A 13,374-nucleotide genomic window follows, 5' to 3' on the forward strand; every position below is an offset into this window, starting at 1 on the left:
ACACTTTTCCGATGTAGCCTATCAAAACATATTAACGCGTGCAGTTGTCACGGACGCGTGACACGGCCTGTCGCACACGGACGCAATGTAATGCCATCCGCGGGCAGGATTCGACCAGGGGTGGTGGTACGGTGACATCTTTGTCCGGAACATGTTAAAATAACAGCCCGTGCGGTGTAGAAGGAAGCAACGTATTAATCTACTTATGCCGCCAAGAGCATTCGGACGGAGCAGGCAAGCGTTCAGCGCAGACACATCATGCTAAATAGCATCGAACAGCAAACAGTTTATTATTCCCACGATTAGGTGTTCAATACTTCACTCCACATTCACGCAGCGTGTCTTAAGTTTATGGCAATATGTTCCTAAAACTATAAGCATTTTTACCCAATGGCTACAAAAACTGGCCACCGGTTTTCTGGGAAGCGAATAGTCTTGCGATTTAAGATGGTTTAGATATCCATTTTGTCCAGCAGCCATTCCATGACGTAGCTCACCAGTACACCCCGGCTGGGTCGTTCCGGTTTGTCACAGTATTTCGGTCCGTCTGAAATGATGCCATACTGAACGTACCGAATTTCTCCACCGTACAACCCGAGCGCTTGGTGCGGTCCGCCAGAATCGCCAGCACAGTGGTTCTTGTGACCCACGCCGCCCGCACAGATCATGTAGTCCTTGCTGCATCCTTTCTGGTTCATCAGCACCGGCGTTTGCGCTTGCAGCAGCACGGTCGACCGTACGTTCAGCTCCGTCATTCCCCACCCACTGATGGTGACCGTCGGGGGCATGTACATCTGAAGGGTCAGGTAAACCGGGAGACAGATCGGCCAGACAACTTTTCGCACCAGCTCTGCCGGTTGATACAATCTCAGCAGTCCAACGTCGTGTGTAAAGCTGCGAATTTTACTCTCGATACCAATCTCCTGTATGTTCTGGCCGGGGCAAATGTCGCTACCATTCGCTGCTTTGTAGCATGAGGCGGGCTTTTCCAGCAGATCGTGCATCCCCAACCGAACGCTCTGCAATCCCGCATGGATGCAGTGGCGGGCGGTGAGTACGTACAAAGGATGAATCAGCGTACCGCTGCAGAACGATTTCGTCGTGTACACCAGATTTACCATCCACGGGAATTCCCCGGGCTCCGCGAGTTCACCGTTTTGGATTCTGTCGTTGTACACGTTCATACCGCACGGTAAGCTTGCCAGTTTCGCCGCATTCGGGTGCGAGATTATGCGTCCAGCTTCCGGTGGCAGACAGCACACTCGTGTGCCGGCCGTAGTCTTTTTTGCGGGAGTTTGTGCCTGTCCGCTGCAAACTCTTGCCGCCACTAGTGAACCGGCGACACCGTTACTGTCTGTACAGCTCGGAAAGGCGGATGGCGGCACTTCCGGTGCCTGCTGGTCACACAGATTTTTGTGCTCAGCACAGAGCGGATCCGTGCAGCAGAAGTAATTCTGTGAACGGAACAACATCACGCATTACGAAAAAAAAAAAACGTCGGGAAGAAACGTCGCCCGAAAGCTTTTACCTTGTTCTCGTGCACGTAGCAGAGGTTGTCTGCGACGGCAAGCATGAGATGTTGTTCGGTGGTCGACTGTAATGTTGGACATTGGTCGAGCAGTAAACACGCACCCGGTTTCCCATTCAGACGGCATTCGATCTGACGCTTCGGGCAGCAAATGTGCGTCTTCTTGTCCCGCTGTACTGCGGGTTGGCAGATCTTGCGCAGCACCTCCTTCTTGAAGGTGGTGTTGCGCGACAGTTCCCCCATTTGAATGCGCTTGTACACCTGCGGACAGTGTCGTATCGGGAGGCATCGATCGTCCGGATGGTTGCATCCGAGTTGTACCGCATCCGCCCCGAAGCTTCCTGCTGCACCGAAACGAACCGGATTGTAGTCGGGAGTGTTGGTCACAACAAGAAAAAAAATCGCACAACTTACCAATCACGATCACTGTAACGATCAGTGGGAACAGATAAAACGAAACCATTTTGCTCCGTTTTGTTTGCACTCGACCGCACGGAAGCAAAGTTTAAGATCGACTGAAGCGTCGTGCTGTAAAGTTCTGGGATTGTCCCGATGGCGAACTCGCGCACTCGCGGATGGAGTCGGGGATTTTCTTGTGACGATTGCGGCGACGATCACACGCACATCGATGAGATTCGCTAATTACTACATACAAGGCAATTTTTTTTTTTTTTTGGAGAGGCCGTCTTGCGAGAGGGTGGTTGTGACATGAAACAACATGCATCTGGTTCGGGTGTTTGGGTGGGAGTAGTTCTACGAGTGGGATTCCTAGCCGGGGGACAGTTATGCAGACTCGGCAGCGACCGCAAAAAAAAGGATTCCTTCGATAAGCCTTGCCGTTCTTAGTCACACAGCTGCTTAAAATCGGTCAAAAACTTATGCTGTAGCTGAATATGTTGATCAGAAGTACCAACAAGTCCTATCAAACTCCGGCACGAAGCTGCGACCGAGAGAGAGAGAGAGAGAGAGAGCGCGAAAGGCTCCTACAGTAATGAGTTTCGCAGTAACCGAAAAAAAATTGCACAACGGATAAGACTTGCCGGAGACTTGGCAGACCAATAAATGGAACTCGACCGTAAAGAGTTTGCTGAACGGGTGTTGTTCCTGATAAGTACTCCAGTAAGCCCGTTACATAGGACACTTTTTGGTAAAACCCACTTCCGCTACGCATCATAACATTCCAGAAAACTTGATCATGATCACGCGCTGACTTCTAGCCGATGAATGCGAATATGAATTAAACCGACCGACAAAGTCGGATGTAATCGTTTGGCCAACAAATAATAACTACTTGCTGACTGCTGACAGGTTTTAAGACTAATTTAAAAGGACAATCCCGTAAAGAATAAAAATTTAAGTAAGAATGGACAAATATAAACGGACCTCTTCCTTTGAATGGGATGGCGCGTAAAATTATGTATTCCGTCTTAAAAATAACGGTTTTCGCAATCCTTTCGAACAATCGATGGCCGATATTTATCTTAATAGTTTCGAAAAATGTTTTACATAACTTATACAACCCCTTTTACCTGGTACGCTAAAACTTAGTGTACTCGCTTTGCGTCAAAGCTTTCTTCATCTTGCGTTCCGAGAGCTTTCGCTTGCCTCTGTCCTTCGATCCGTGAATTAAAAAGCTCAACGTTGGGGCCGGCGAAGCCAACGCGCGGGTTTGCATCTGTCGATCGTCGAAAATTGTTTGTAAAATGGGACATCGCACCGTACTTACTGTTCGCCATCCCGGTACCTACCTCATTCGTTACGGCCGGTCGTGGAATCGGCGGAGATTGCGTAAGGATGGGATCCAGCTGGTTACCGATCGTTATTGAACCATGCTCCTCGACTGACTCGGACCCGACACTAGCGGACATTGCGCGTGTTTCGGGTGCACTGGGCAGTGTAGGATTGTGGTGATAGCCGCCTTCCGAATGTCCTGTCTTGCGGGCAGGCTGCAGCTCACCCAAATTGCCGGTTCCATTCGTTAAAATACGCTGCGACGTTTCCGATTTGCAGTAGTATTCGTAGAACTGTTCTAGCCGAATAATACACTGGCTGCAGATGGTCACGGGCAGCGTGTCTGAGTGCGTAATTGTTATTGGCAAACAGACGCGAATCTTGGTTAGCAAAAGCCTCCGTTGTGCGTACTCACTAAACAGGGACACCTGCAGCTCATCGTTCGAAAGGCAAATTCGGCAAATTGGCACGTTGGGAACGGACATTTTTCCCGGTAAATAATTTTTGTTTTCCCCCTGCAACAACTGTCAGTTGGAATCGGATCTGCTCGACACGAACTGCGCGCATCTGCTCGACAGTATTCGAGCTGCGGTAGGTGCCAATTTGGTATCGAATCTGGTAATTCAATTATTGTTTCTGAAATGAATACGCTTTATTTTAGCAAAAATTATAATTTCCTTAAATTTGTAGCCATTTGGCGTAACTGAACCAATCCAAGCGAACGATTCCAATAATTTTGTACCCAAAACTGCTTTCCACAATATGCCACACGGGCGGCTGGATAGCTGCTCGAAACGGCATCAGACGCACTCTTAATGTACGGGCCAGCATCGACCGCACTGCTAATGACAGTTAATTGTCAATTTTACAAAAATACATACGAAAAAAGAGACTAATTACTTTTAATGGTTTAATTCGTCGAAGAAATGCTGTTTCTGGCATCGCGGGCGTACCAGTTCGGAGGTGTCTTTAGGCTGAAAATCGATGGTCAGTGTACGGTGTGAAAAGTGCGAAAATTCCTCGACGAAAAGCAACCGCCCTGCATTTGCATTGCGCTTGCAGTACGCGCTAATGTTGTAATGAAAAAACGGCAACGCTCACCCCCCGAGGAACAACATTACCACGGGCCAGAAGCCAGAAGCAGCAACAACAGCATTTGAACATTCACTAGCTTGTACCATCGCGGACGGAAACTGTTTGTGAGCTGCGCTCTGGTCCTCACCATTTTGTTTCATATCACAACAGCAGGCGGACATTGTAAAAGGGGGGACTCCCTGTTGTGCCCACGGGCGCAAATCGCAAGGTGGTGCGCGGGTACGGCCCACTGACGGCCCAGTGTTTATTTATCAGCAACATAAGAAACAAACGTAGGCGAAGGTAATAACAACAAATCAACATTGGACCGTGCGCCACCCAGCACAATGTCGTCGACGGGACTGGTGGAAAAGTCGTTCGTCAACTGCGATGAGCTGTTCTACCTGAAGTGGAACAACTTCCAGAAGAACGTCAGCACCCAGTTTGAAAAGTTGCGTGAAGATGACGATCTGGTAGACATCACGTTTGCCTGCGAGGGCCGAATGCTTACGGCGCACAAGCTGGTGCTGTTTGCATGCAGCCCGTACTTTAAGGAGCTGCTAAAGGTAGTAGCGTGCCAGCACACGCAGCGTGTAGCATGAGTCTTCTCTAGCAGCGGAGTGTTTAACTCGAAATTTTGCTTTCAGAAAAATCCTTCCCCGCATCCGGTGTTTTTCATGAACGATGTTAAGTACGACGTACTGAAAGCCATTCTGCAGTACATGTACCTCGGCGAGGTGCACATCACCAACGAGAATCTAAAGGAGTTTATCAAAACCGCCGAAGGACTACAGATCCGTGGACTGAGCAAAGAAAACAATGTAAGTAAAAGCGTTCGATTGGTGTTTTGTTGCAATTGATCTATACCGGAACCGCTTCTTTCGGCCGTAGGGTGAAGTGATCATACCGACCCATCAGGATGTGCTCCGTCGCGACGAGAAAAATGACCAGATGCTGGACGAGTTCTGTCGAAAACGGGCCGGCATTGAGGAACTGCAATCATCCTCCGTACTGAACATAAAACGCGTCAAAACGACGGCAGACGGAACGATGGCGTCCGGTGGCGGTCAGGACGGGAATGGTAAGTGTACTTTCGATCGGAAATAGCAAACGGATAGGAACGTTTATACTCACTTATTTCGCAGTGGACGTAGAGCCGAAAGTGGAAATGGTGGAATATTTGGACAGTGAGGCAGGCACGCACCAGTCGCCAACGTACTGCAGTATGGAAACGTATGCCGATAAAAACAATCCTCGCACCACCATGAGCCATCTCGGAGCGATCAATAACGGTATGTGTTGAGCAACACATTTGCCCACCTTACAACTCTGACGATCTATTTTCCATCACGGTTTCCAGTAGCCGGATTCACCCAAACTGGTGCCGCGTCCGTTTCCGGAGCGGGCACTAATCAACCCGGTGGCTCCGGCGGCCACAGCCATAATGTGCACGAGTACAAATCGGAGGACGACAGCAGTTGGATGGAGAAATCGCTCGACAACATCTCCGTCAACTCGGAGCAAAGCATGAAGTACAACAGTGGCGGCGGTGGCGGCAGTGGTGGTGGTGGCAGCGGGGGCAGCAGCGGCAACGGTGACAAAAACAAGGGACGCAGCAGTCGAAACAGCAACCGTTCGACCGATGACAAAGCGAACTGTCTCACGCCACGCTGCTGTCCCGTTTGCTCGCGGCTCTACTCGAACGTGTCCAACCTGCGGCAACACATGCGATTGATACACAATCCGACGGCCGTCTGCTGCCCCATCTGCCAGAAGCACTTCAACTCCGAGCTCTACCTAAAGCGGCACTACTCTTCGATACATTCGATCAATCCTAACAGCACCGGGGACGGTGAGCTGGTCGACACGAAACCTCCAACCTCGCAGCTACAGCAGCAGCAGCAACAACAACAGCAACCACCTCCACAGCAGCAAGCTCCCCAACCGACGCAACAGCAACAGGCCCAACAGCAGCAGCAGCAGCAACAGCAACAGCAGCAACAGCAACAGCAGCAACCTCAACAGCAGCAACCACCCGCCCCAACCGCAAACACGTGGAATCCCTACCACCATCACGATGCCTCACAGTTGGTGAATCCCTTCATCAAGTAATTGTACCGACGTTAACGATCGGTTGCCACTACACTACTACTACCACCACCACCACACCACTACTACTGTAGGGCTGCAGAGACAAGTTTCTGCCGCGTTTTTACTAGTATTGGCTGACGGACGGCTGCTACGAGTGTACCTAATCCGCCGAATGGTCACTGTCACTCTCCCTTTCATCACCACCACCCCCACCTCAACCCCCTGCCAAACCAATCCGAGAATTGGCAGCAAGGTCGAAACAAACTCTCCTGGACCGATATATTCTAACGGACGTGCAATAATAAGAAAATCTAGCTCTACTGCTACCAACCATTACATCCGGCTCGGGAACGTAACGATTCATTCACGATGCATTGGCCAAAGTATGTGTAAAAACTGTACGCAACGGAAGGAAAAAGGACGCCAACCGACTAGCAAAGTGGACGGACCCCGAGAGAGTTGCAAAATTGCACAAAGAAACGGAAGAGAGAGTGAGAGAGAGAGAGAATGTTTCCTCGTTTTATTCTGAGGCTGACTTCGTTATTTCGTTCGTTGATTTTAAAGTTTTAAACGGTTTTACTTTAAGTTTATCGCTTCAACGTGACATGATTTTATATACGTACAAAGAAACAAAAATGGAAAACTTCTGCACGAAACCTTCCGCTGCTGCTGCTCGTGGTGCATAGGTTTAAATGGAAAACCAACTTGTAGCTTAACACACATCATTAGCTCATATGGGACAAGTTACTAAAACAGAAAACCAGGAAGCCAGTACCACACACCCAAACCCAACGCCAACCCTATCCTTCAGTACATCCAAACACTGTAAAGGTACTATGTACTTAGCATGCGTTCACTTATACACACACACAAAGTGGGTCTGTTTGTCTCTTTCTCCTTTGCTCCATGTCGTTCTGTGTTGGGACATATTCTATGGGCTTTGTTTCGGGTGTGCTGTCTAGGCTAATAGTGATAAATTAAGAGAAACTGAATCCAGTGGAGTGGACGCGACGTGCAGCGCTACTACGCTATACACTGTCGTATGTGTGTAATGATAATGATATGCGTAACTTATACAAGAAAAAGCCCCCAACAATCTACTAGAGTCGGTACTATGTGCACCACGCACACAACCGAACCCTTCTCGTTGGGCAAGTGAACAGAGCGCGCGCCACTCGAAATCGAAGGTGGGGAGGTTGCAGAGCCAAATAGGAGAATAAGCCCCCGGAAGGGTACCGGAAAACAATCTGTCCCATATAGTGTGTAAACGTAGTAGGTTCGATATAAGCGCTGCAGCAAACACAATAATATACGTACAAAAAGCTGTAAACGCATACCTTAGGCAAATGCTTTAGATTTTAGTTTTCCGATTTGGTTTGCGATCGACGTCGGGACGTCGAGCGTGGGATAGGAAGGTCCTTGCAGCTTCAGCAACAACCAACAATCTTGTACAATCGGTTGCTTCCGTCGTAATTTATGTTACATACCGGCGTACTACTCACCCCCCCCCCCCCCCATTTTAGCCTGATTATTGTACATACATACATATAGAGAGTATTTGATATATAAGCAGCAACATTATTCGGTAACGATGGCGTTGATTGGGCGTATAAATAAAGCAAGGTGAAGATAAAGAGTGTAATTGTTTCGTTTCGGGCGGCTGCCGGCGGCTAGGTTGTCCGGTGTCGTACTCATGGCAGGACCTCTGCTCGGCCCTCTTTTCCAGGTTAACTCCAATCCAATTAACAAACATCAATTGGTATTTGTGTTTCCTTATCGTTTATTCATTCTAGTTGTGTTACGTGGTAAATCTCTCCCTTGCGACCAGCTGTGTCTGTCTCTGGAGGACGGTGGATAGTTTGTTTGTTTGTTTTTGCTTTGTTTAATGCATTGTTACTTTAGACTAAATCTCCTCCCTTCGCTAAATGATGTTATCTGTGTCGTTATTGCTAATCTTCTGAGGCTGGTCCACTCACTGCGACCGTCCATCCCCGCAGAATGAATGCTGCCCTACGTAAACCGCGTGCACTTATAATACATTTACAATTCGTCTCTACATCGATCGAATCCTTCCTCCAACCGAACTGCCAAAGAAAACCGATCGCTCGAGCGTCGAAAACCCGGATCATTTAACCGGACTAGAAGCTAAACCAGAGGCAGCCCAATACTTGGTTGGCGCTTGAAATTTGTGACACGGGGCTGGTGGTGATAGGCTTGCAACACGCCCAATCAATATTGCCAGGGCTTTGAATGAGGTACATCCGAAGCAAACGTGTTGTTCAGACACACACACACACGTGAGTTGCGTGAGTATATTGTGTAGTTGAATTGTCGACAAAATAATCCCGGTGGAGCATGTGTTCGATGCGGTGTAGGTCGTGTCGTGCGATGATGTTGGCACCGTGTATGCAGCCCTAGTAAGGGCGTTGTCGTTGGTCGTTCCGGTTGTTTCTATCACTGCAAAGTAGAAGGGAGATCGTGTCAGAGTATATGAGTTACACACTTCCGCCGGCTCTCACTTACTTTCCCCGCATTGCGCCACCACCGTAGCCTCCACCTCCGTTGTCGCGTCCCCCACGATTCGCACCACCGTAACCACGATCCTGCCCGCCAGCACCACCACCTCGACCCCCACCAAACGAGCCACGGTCCCGGCCGCCGCCGCCGCCGCCACCGCCCGCTCCTCCTCCATTGCGATTGCCACCACCGTACCCGCCTCTGCTGCCACTATCCGATCCACTGCCCGCCCCATCCCCTTTCGGCGCCTTGCAGCGGTTGCATTCGTTGCGCCAGGCAAAGTTTTTGTTGTTACACTCGCCACAGTTCCAGTCACCCTCGCGATCCTGTCCGCCGCTTCCGCCACCTCCACCCCCACCACCGCCGTATCCACCGCGTGCGCCACCACCCATTGCACCGCCCGGCGGGGGCCGCGACCGACTGTCGTCTCGGTCGCCGCCACGGTTGTAGCCGCCACGATCGCCACCACCACCTCCAACCGATCCGCCGCGATCACCGCCACCCATACGGCCGCCACCACCACCACCATATCCACCACCGCCACCGCCACCGGCACCTCCCTTGTTGAAGCCACCACGGTTGCCACCCTTGTTCTGCCAGTTGCTGAAGCGCTGAGCGAGCGTCACCTTCACCACCGCCCCGTTAAACTCCTTGTTGTCGAACCACCCGATGGCGGACTGTGCGGCGCTAGCGTCGTCGTACGTGACGGTAGCCTCACCCTTCATGTTGCCCGTCTCCTTATCCTTGTACATCCAGATTTTGGGCTTCTGCGTGCGCTTGTCACGCTGTAACGAAACCATGGTGTAATAGGTGCAGTTGCAACAGTCCGTTAGCTCTCGGCACCGTACATACCTTAATAACACCGATCGATCCGAACCGTTCGGCAATCTCCTCTTCCGTCGTTTCCGGAGTCATGCCCTGAATAAAGATTGTATCCTCCTGGGTGATCATTTCACCCTCGCCTAGCCAAATATCGAACATTCGTTCGGGAGGCGTCAATGGGGCGAAAGCACGGTCGGAAAGTATTCCGATTCGGTCGTGAGTGTTGTGTGTGTGTGTTTGTGTGTGTGTGATTGTGTGGTCGTAAGAAAAATAGAGAAGAAAAGATGGAAACAGGCATGAGCGATCGTCGTAACCGCTACGGCACTAGTAAACGGTAGGTAGTATCGAATACGTATGATAAATTAAAATTAAAATAGTACGCCTCTTTACACGGGGTTTGTGCTTCTTTGCGCTTTCTTAATATGACCCTTTAATGGCGATCTTTCAAGCTCGTGGTATATGGCCAGCTTGTGCTGGTTCCGAATCGGTATAGAGACCTTTTCTTCTCCGTCTTATGGGGGAAAAAAAACGAACAGCTCAATATTGCAAGGTACATATTTGTCGGCGACATAAACCACCATACCACACGCAGAGGAATTGTTGTATTGCATTCGTGAAAATGATTTAGCAAATGTCCTCCTTTACTCGGCAGCTGATGATAGATCGATGAAAAACTATTCATTTGTATGATGCATTGACTCGTAATACACTTTGCTAACACGATCGTGTCTTCTCCGTGCCAGACCGTTTAACATTTTATACGCTTGATAATAGAGTGATACAGATAAGCATTGAAGCTGTTCAATTTGAAGAAAGTTAATCAACTTATTCACGTGTCTACCAATCGTTTACACCAGAGCGTTGGGATACTTTTACGAACTATTAAGTAAGATAAATAAATTGATCGATATTGTGGAAAGAAGATAGCGAGTACAAGGCTTTGTTTTCTCGTCTGCACTATGGCTCTGCTTTGGAAGGTGCTGTTTGATTTCAATTTTTATGTCTACAAACGATAATGACGTTCACATGCAATGTTTTCATAAAACAACGAAATTTCTTATCGAAGAGAGAAACAATAAATAGCAGATATAATTGAAAGTTCATTCAATGTGTGCGCTAGGTGTGCACGATGACTACTCGTAAAGGAGGCTTCATGTCAAGAGTAAATAAAACGATTCTTACGCTGCACATAGTGAAAGATGAAATTTTGGAACAAAGAAAACGTAACTCGGAATCCCTCTCGCCGATCAGACGAGGTCTCGTTAAACCGGAAAAAGGAGAAAAAATAAGGATTTGCAGAATAAACTAGATTGTAGCTAGGAAGATCACATCACACAAGGCATCCCTATCCCATTTGACGCTACTTTTGTTCTGTTTTGTTCTCATTTTCCTGCTAACGCTTGGCTTGTACTCTTTCATACACGGTTTACGGATACAACTAGTAGCAGCTGAAGAAGTATTTACTAAATAAAATAATAGAACAGTGAAAAAATAATATTTTCACCGAACAGTCGCTCGGTGTTTACCTTTGTTATAACCACCCTTGTTGCCGCCGCCACTGCTATAACACATGAAACCAAACACCATTTTCGTTACATATTTGTTGTTGGATCGCACGGACACGCACATACACAGTAGAGTAGAAGTAGTACCAGTAGTAGTAGTAGTAGTAGTAGTAGTGGTAGTGGTAGTAGAGAAGTAATGGTTGAGGTAGAAGTAGATGTAGAAATAGGTTGCACACATTTTTAAATGGGTTCATCAGTTCAGAAACAAATGATGCTGGTTCGATTTGAAGCAACCGAACAGCAAAATAATGGCAATGGAATTTTTTGTACCGCAAAACAGGGGAAAAGACTATGTAGCAAAACGATGTTTATACTAAAGTTATGGATGTTTTCGGTTTAGGCGAAAACGTAGACGTGTTAAAAACAATTGTGTTCAGACGTATCAGCAAATGATAAAAAAGAGCTACTGTTGTCCAAATGTTCTGTACAAAATTGAGATTGGAATGCATAGGGCTTGTGGAAGCCGTAAGATCAACTTACGCCAGCTGGCAGATCAAATAGAAAACAATATGCTGAGATAGTTAATAAATGAACGATAGCAAGTTTACCGGGTTGCCCAGCCAGGAGAGCACTGAAGAGTGCTGCGGCGGTACGGAGTCGAGAAATTCGTAAATTTAAATACCATAAATGACATTGATCCATACGTCGTAATAAACCACTTAAAAACAAGACATCGCTAATGTACAGCAAATGAAGACGTTGGATATTAAATCAAGCGACCGTTCGTTCTACAACAATTTCCATTACATACATGTCATGGACGCTGGCATTGAACAAGGGACGGAAACGGTTTGCCTTTTGTACAGTTGTTGTTCAGTTGATAACGCGAGTCAGGTAAAAAGGGAGAGAGGATCTTACGTGGAGGTACACGAAGGGATATAGTTTTGGGACAGAGCTCGTTTACAATCCTACAGACTCTACTGTCGATGCTCACCTGTATCCGCCGGCTTGGTTACCACCTCTTCTGTCGTAGCTGTTTCCGCCACGATTGCCACCACCGTAGCCTCCTCCATCACTGCGGTTTCCGCCACCATTGTAATCTGTAATGTGAAGAGATAAATATAGAACACATTATCTTGAGAATTTCGTCCGTTTGTCGAAATTTTTGCCTACACCCCCCTCTATGATAATTGCCTCACTTGTTACTACCGAGTCTCCACTTCCCGTCTCCTAGCTGTTTCAACATCAACAAACGTCAACACGCTGCTGTGTCCTTGAACCGCCCAACTTCCATCACCCTTGCTCACTGACTATCTGGTACCCTACCGTCCCACGTTTTCGCGTCACGCACCGCCCACAGAAAACGAAGCGGGACTTACCACTTTGGCCACCGTATCCACCGCCGACAGAACCGGAACTCGGCTGTCCGTAGCTGCCGGCACCCCCACCACCAAACTTGCTCATCGGGGGAGGCTGACTGTAGCTCTGATTAATCGATGGTGGTGGCACGCTATACGGAGCGGCACCGCCAAAATCCTTACTGGCGTATCCACCGTATTCTGTCGCAACGGGTGAAAGAATAAGAGTGGTCAATTCTGCGCACGGCAAGCAAAGCTAAATTCCATACAAGCAACACGCTACGGGCCAAAGTACGAAAAAACGATACACCATTCGGGAGGAAGTGGCTGCTTCGATTTTCAAGATGGACGACGCCATCTCTTCCTCGCCGCACGGGACGATGGAGAGCAGTTTCTCGAATTGTAACAGAGCATCCGCGCCGTTGCAACCTACTGTTTGCCGTGTTTTGTACTTACGGTCAGCCATTGCTCTATTTGTTTCCGAAGCTCAGCCAAGTGCACCGTCTTTCACACCGAAAACCCGCACCGCGTTGTTGTTATCTTCTCGGGTTGGCTTTTTTATTTGAGCGCTTTAATTTTTCACCGATCAAGACCGTGATGATGTCTATTGAACTCACCAACACACCACACACACGCACACACTGACGCTCGCGCGCTCTGTAGCGGAAATTTGACAGCTGACAGTGTGGTGTAATGAATTGAGCGGTTTTCGAAAACAGAACCTTTTCAGCCTATACATTCAGGAAAT

General features: G+C 48.4%; 3 protein-coding genes across 12 annotated transcripts; 1 reads left to right on the forward strand and 2 right to left on the reverse strand.

The window, feature by feature from the left end:
* Nucleotides 1–261: 261 nt before the first annotated feature.
* On the reverse strand, nt 262–3,795 carry LOC118505212 (serine protease grass-like). 3 transcript variants are annotated; one of them, XM_036040723.1, is made up of 5 exons: nt 3,277–3,765; nt 3,058–3,203; nt 1,943–2,468; nt 1,529–1,872; nt 262–1,454 (listed from the first exon to the last, which is right to left on the reverse strand). In XM_036040723.1, exons 3-5 carry the CDS (start codon nt 1,989–1,991, stop codon nt 453–455), a joined length of 1,395 nt encoding a protein of 464 aa, XP_035896616.1. In that variant the 5' UTR covers nt 1,992–2,468; nt 3,058–3,203; nt 3,277–3,765; the 3' UTR covers nt 262–452. The 3 variants fall into 3 exon arrangements, with proteins under 3 accessions (XP_035896616.1, XP_035896617.1, XP_035896615.1); XM_036040724.1 differs by having other exon boundaries at nt 1,529–1,869; nt 1,943–3,203; nt 3,277–3,795; XM_036040722.1 differs by having other exon boundaries at nt 1,943–3,203; nt 3,277–3,795.
* Nucleotides 3,796–4,107: 312 nt separating this feature from the next.
* LOC118505209 (transcription factor GAGA-like) lies at nt 4,108–8,058 on the forward strand. Of its 2 annotated transcripts, none has more exons than XM_036040717.1 (5): nt 4,108–4,899; nt 4,981–5,154; nt 5,225–5,414; nt 5,479–5,625; nt 5,697–8,058. In XM_036040717.1, the coding sequence occupies exons 1-5, from the start codon at nt 4,681–4,683 to the stop codon at nt 6,443–6,445; spliced, it is 1,479 nt and encodes a 492-aa protein (XP_035896610.1). In that variant the 5' UTR covers nt 4,108–4,680; the 3' UTR covers nt 6,446–8,058. The 2 variants fall into 2 exon arrangements, with proteins under 2 accessions (XP_035896610.1, XP_035896609.1); XM_036040716.1 differs by having other exon boundaries at nt 4,110–4,899; nt 5,694–8,058.
* Nucleotides 8,059–8,180: 122 nt separating this feature from the next.
* On the reverse strand, nt 8,181–13,264 carry LOC118505220 (RNA-binding protein cabeza). 7 transcript variants are annotated; one of them, XM_036040738.1, is made up of 7 exons: nt 13,083–13,261; nt 12,648–12,827; nt 12,263–12,368; nt 11,290–11,321; nt 9,794–9,903; nt 8,948–9,726; nt 8,181–8,881 (listed from the first exon to the last, which is right to left on the reverse strand). In XM_036040738.1, exons 1-7 carry the CDS (start codon nt 13,090–13,092, stop codon nt 8,839–8,841), a joined length of 1,260 nt encoding a protein of 419 aa, XP_035896631.1. In that variant the 5' UTR covers nt 13,093–13,261; the 3' UTR covers nt 8,181–8,838. The 7 variants fall into 7 exon arrangements, with proteins under 7 accessions (XP_035896631.1, XP_035896630.1, XP_035896632.1 ...); XM_036040737.1 differs by having other exon boundaries at nt 11,290–11,324; nt 13,083–13,260; XM_036040739.1 differs by lacking the exon at nt 13,083–13,261 and adding an exon at nt 12,896–13,025 and having other exon boundaries at nt 11,290–11,324.
* Between the last annotated feature and the right edge of the window lie 110 nt (nt 13,265–13,374).

Source organism: Anopheles stephensi, chromosome 2, assembly GCF_013141755.1.
Source record: "Anopheles stephensi strain Indian chromosome 2, UCI_ANSTEP_V1.0, whole genome shotgun sequence".
NCBI classification, from domain to species: Eukaryota; Metazoa; Arthropoda; class Insecta; order Diptera; family Culicidae; genus Anopheles; species Anopheles stephensi.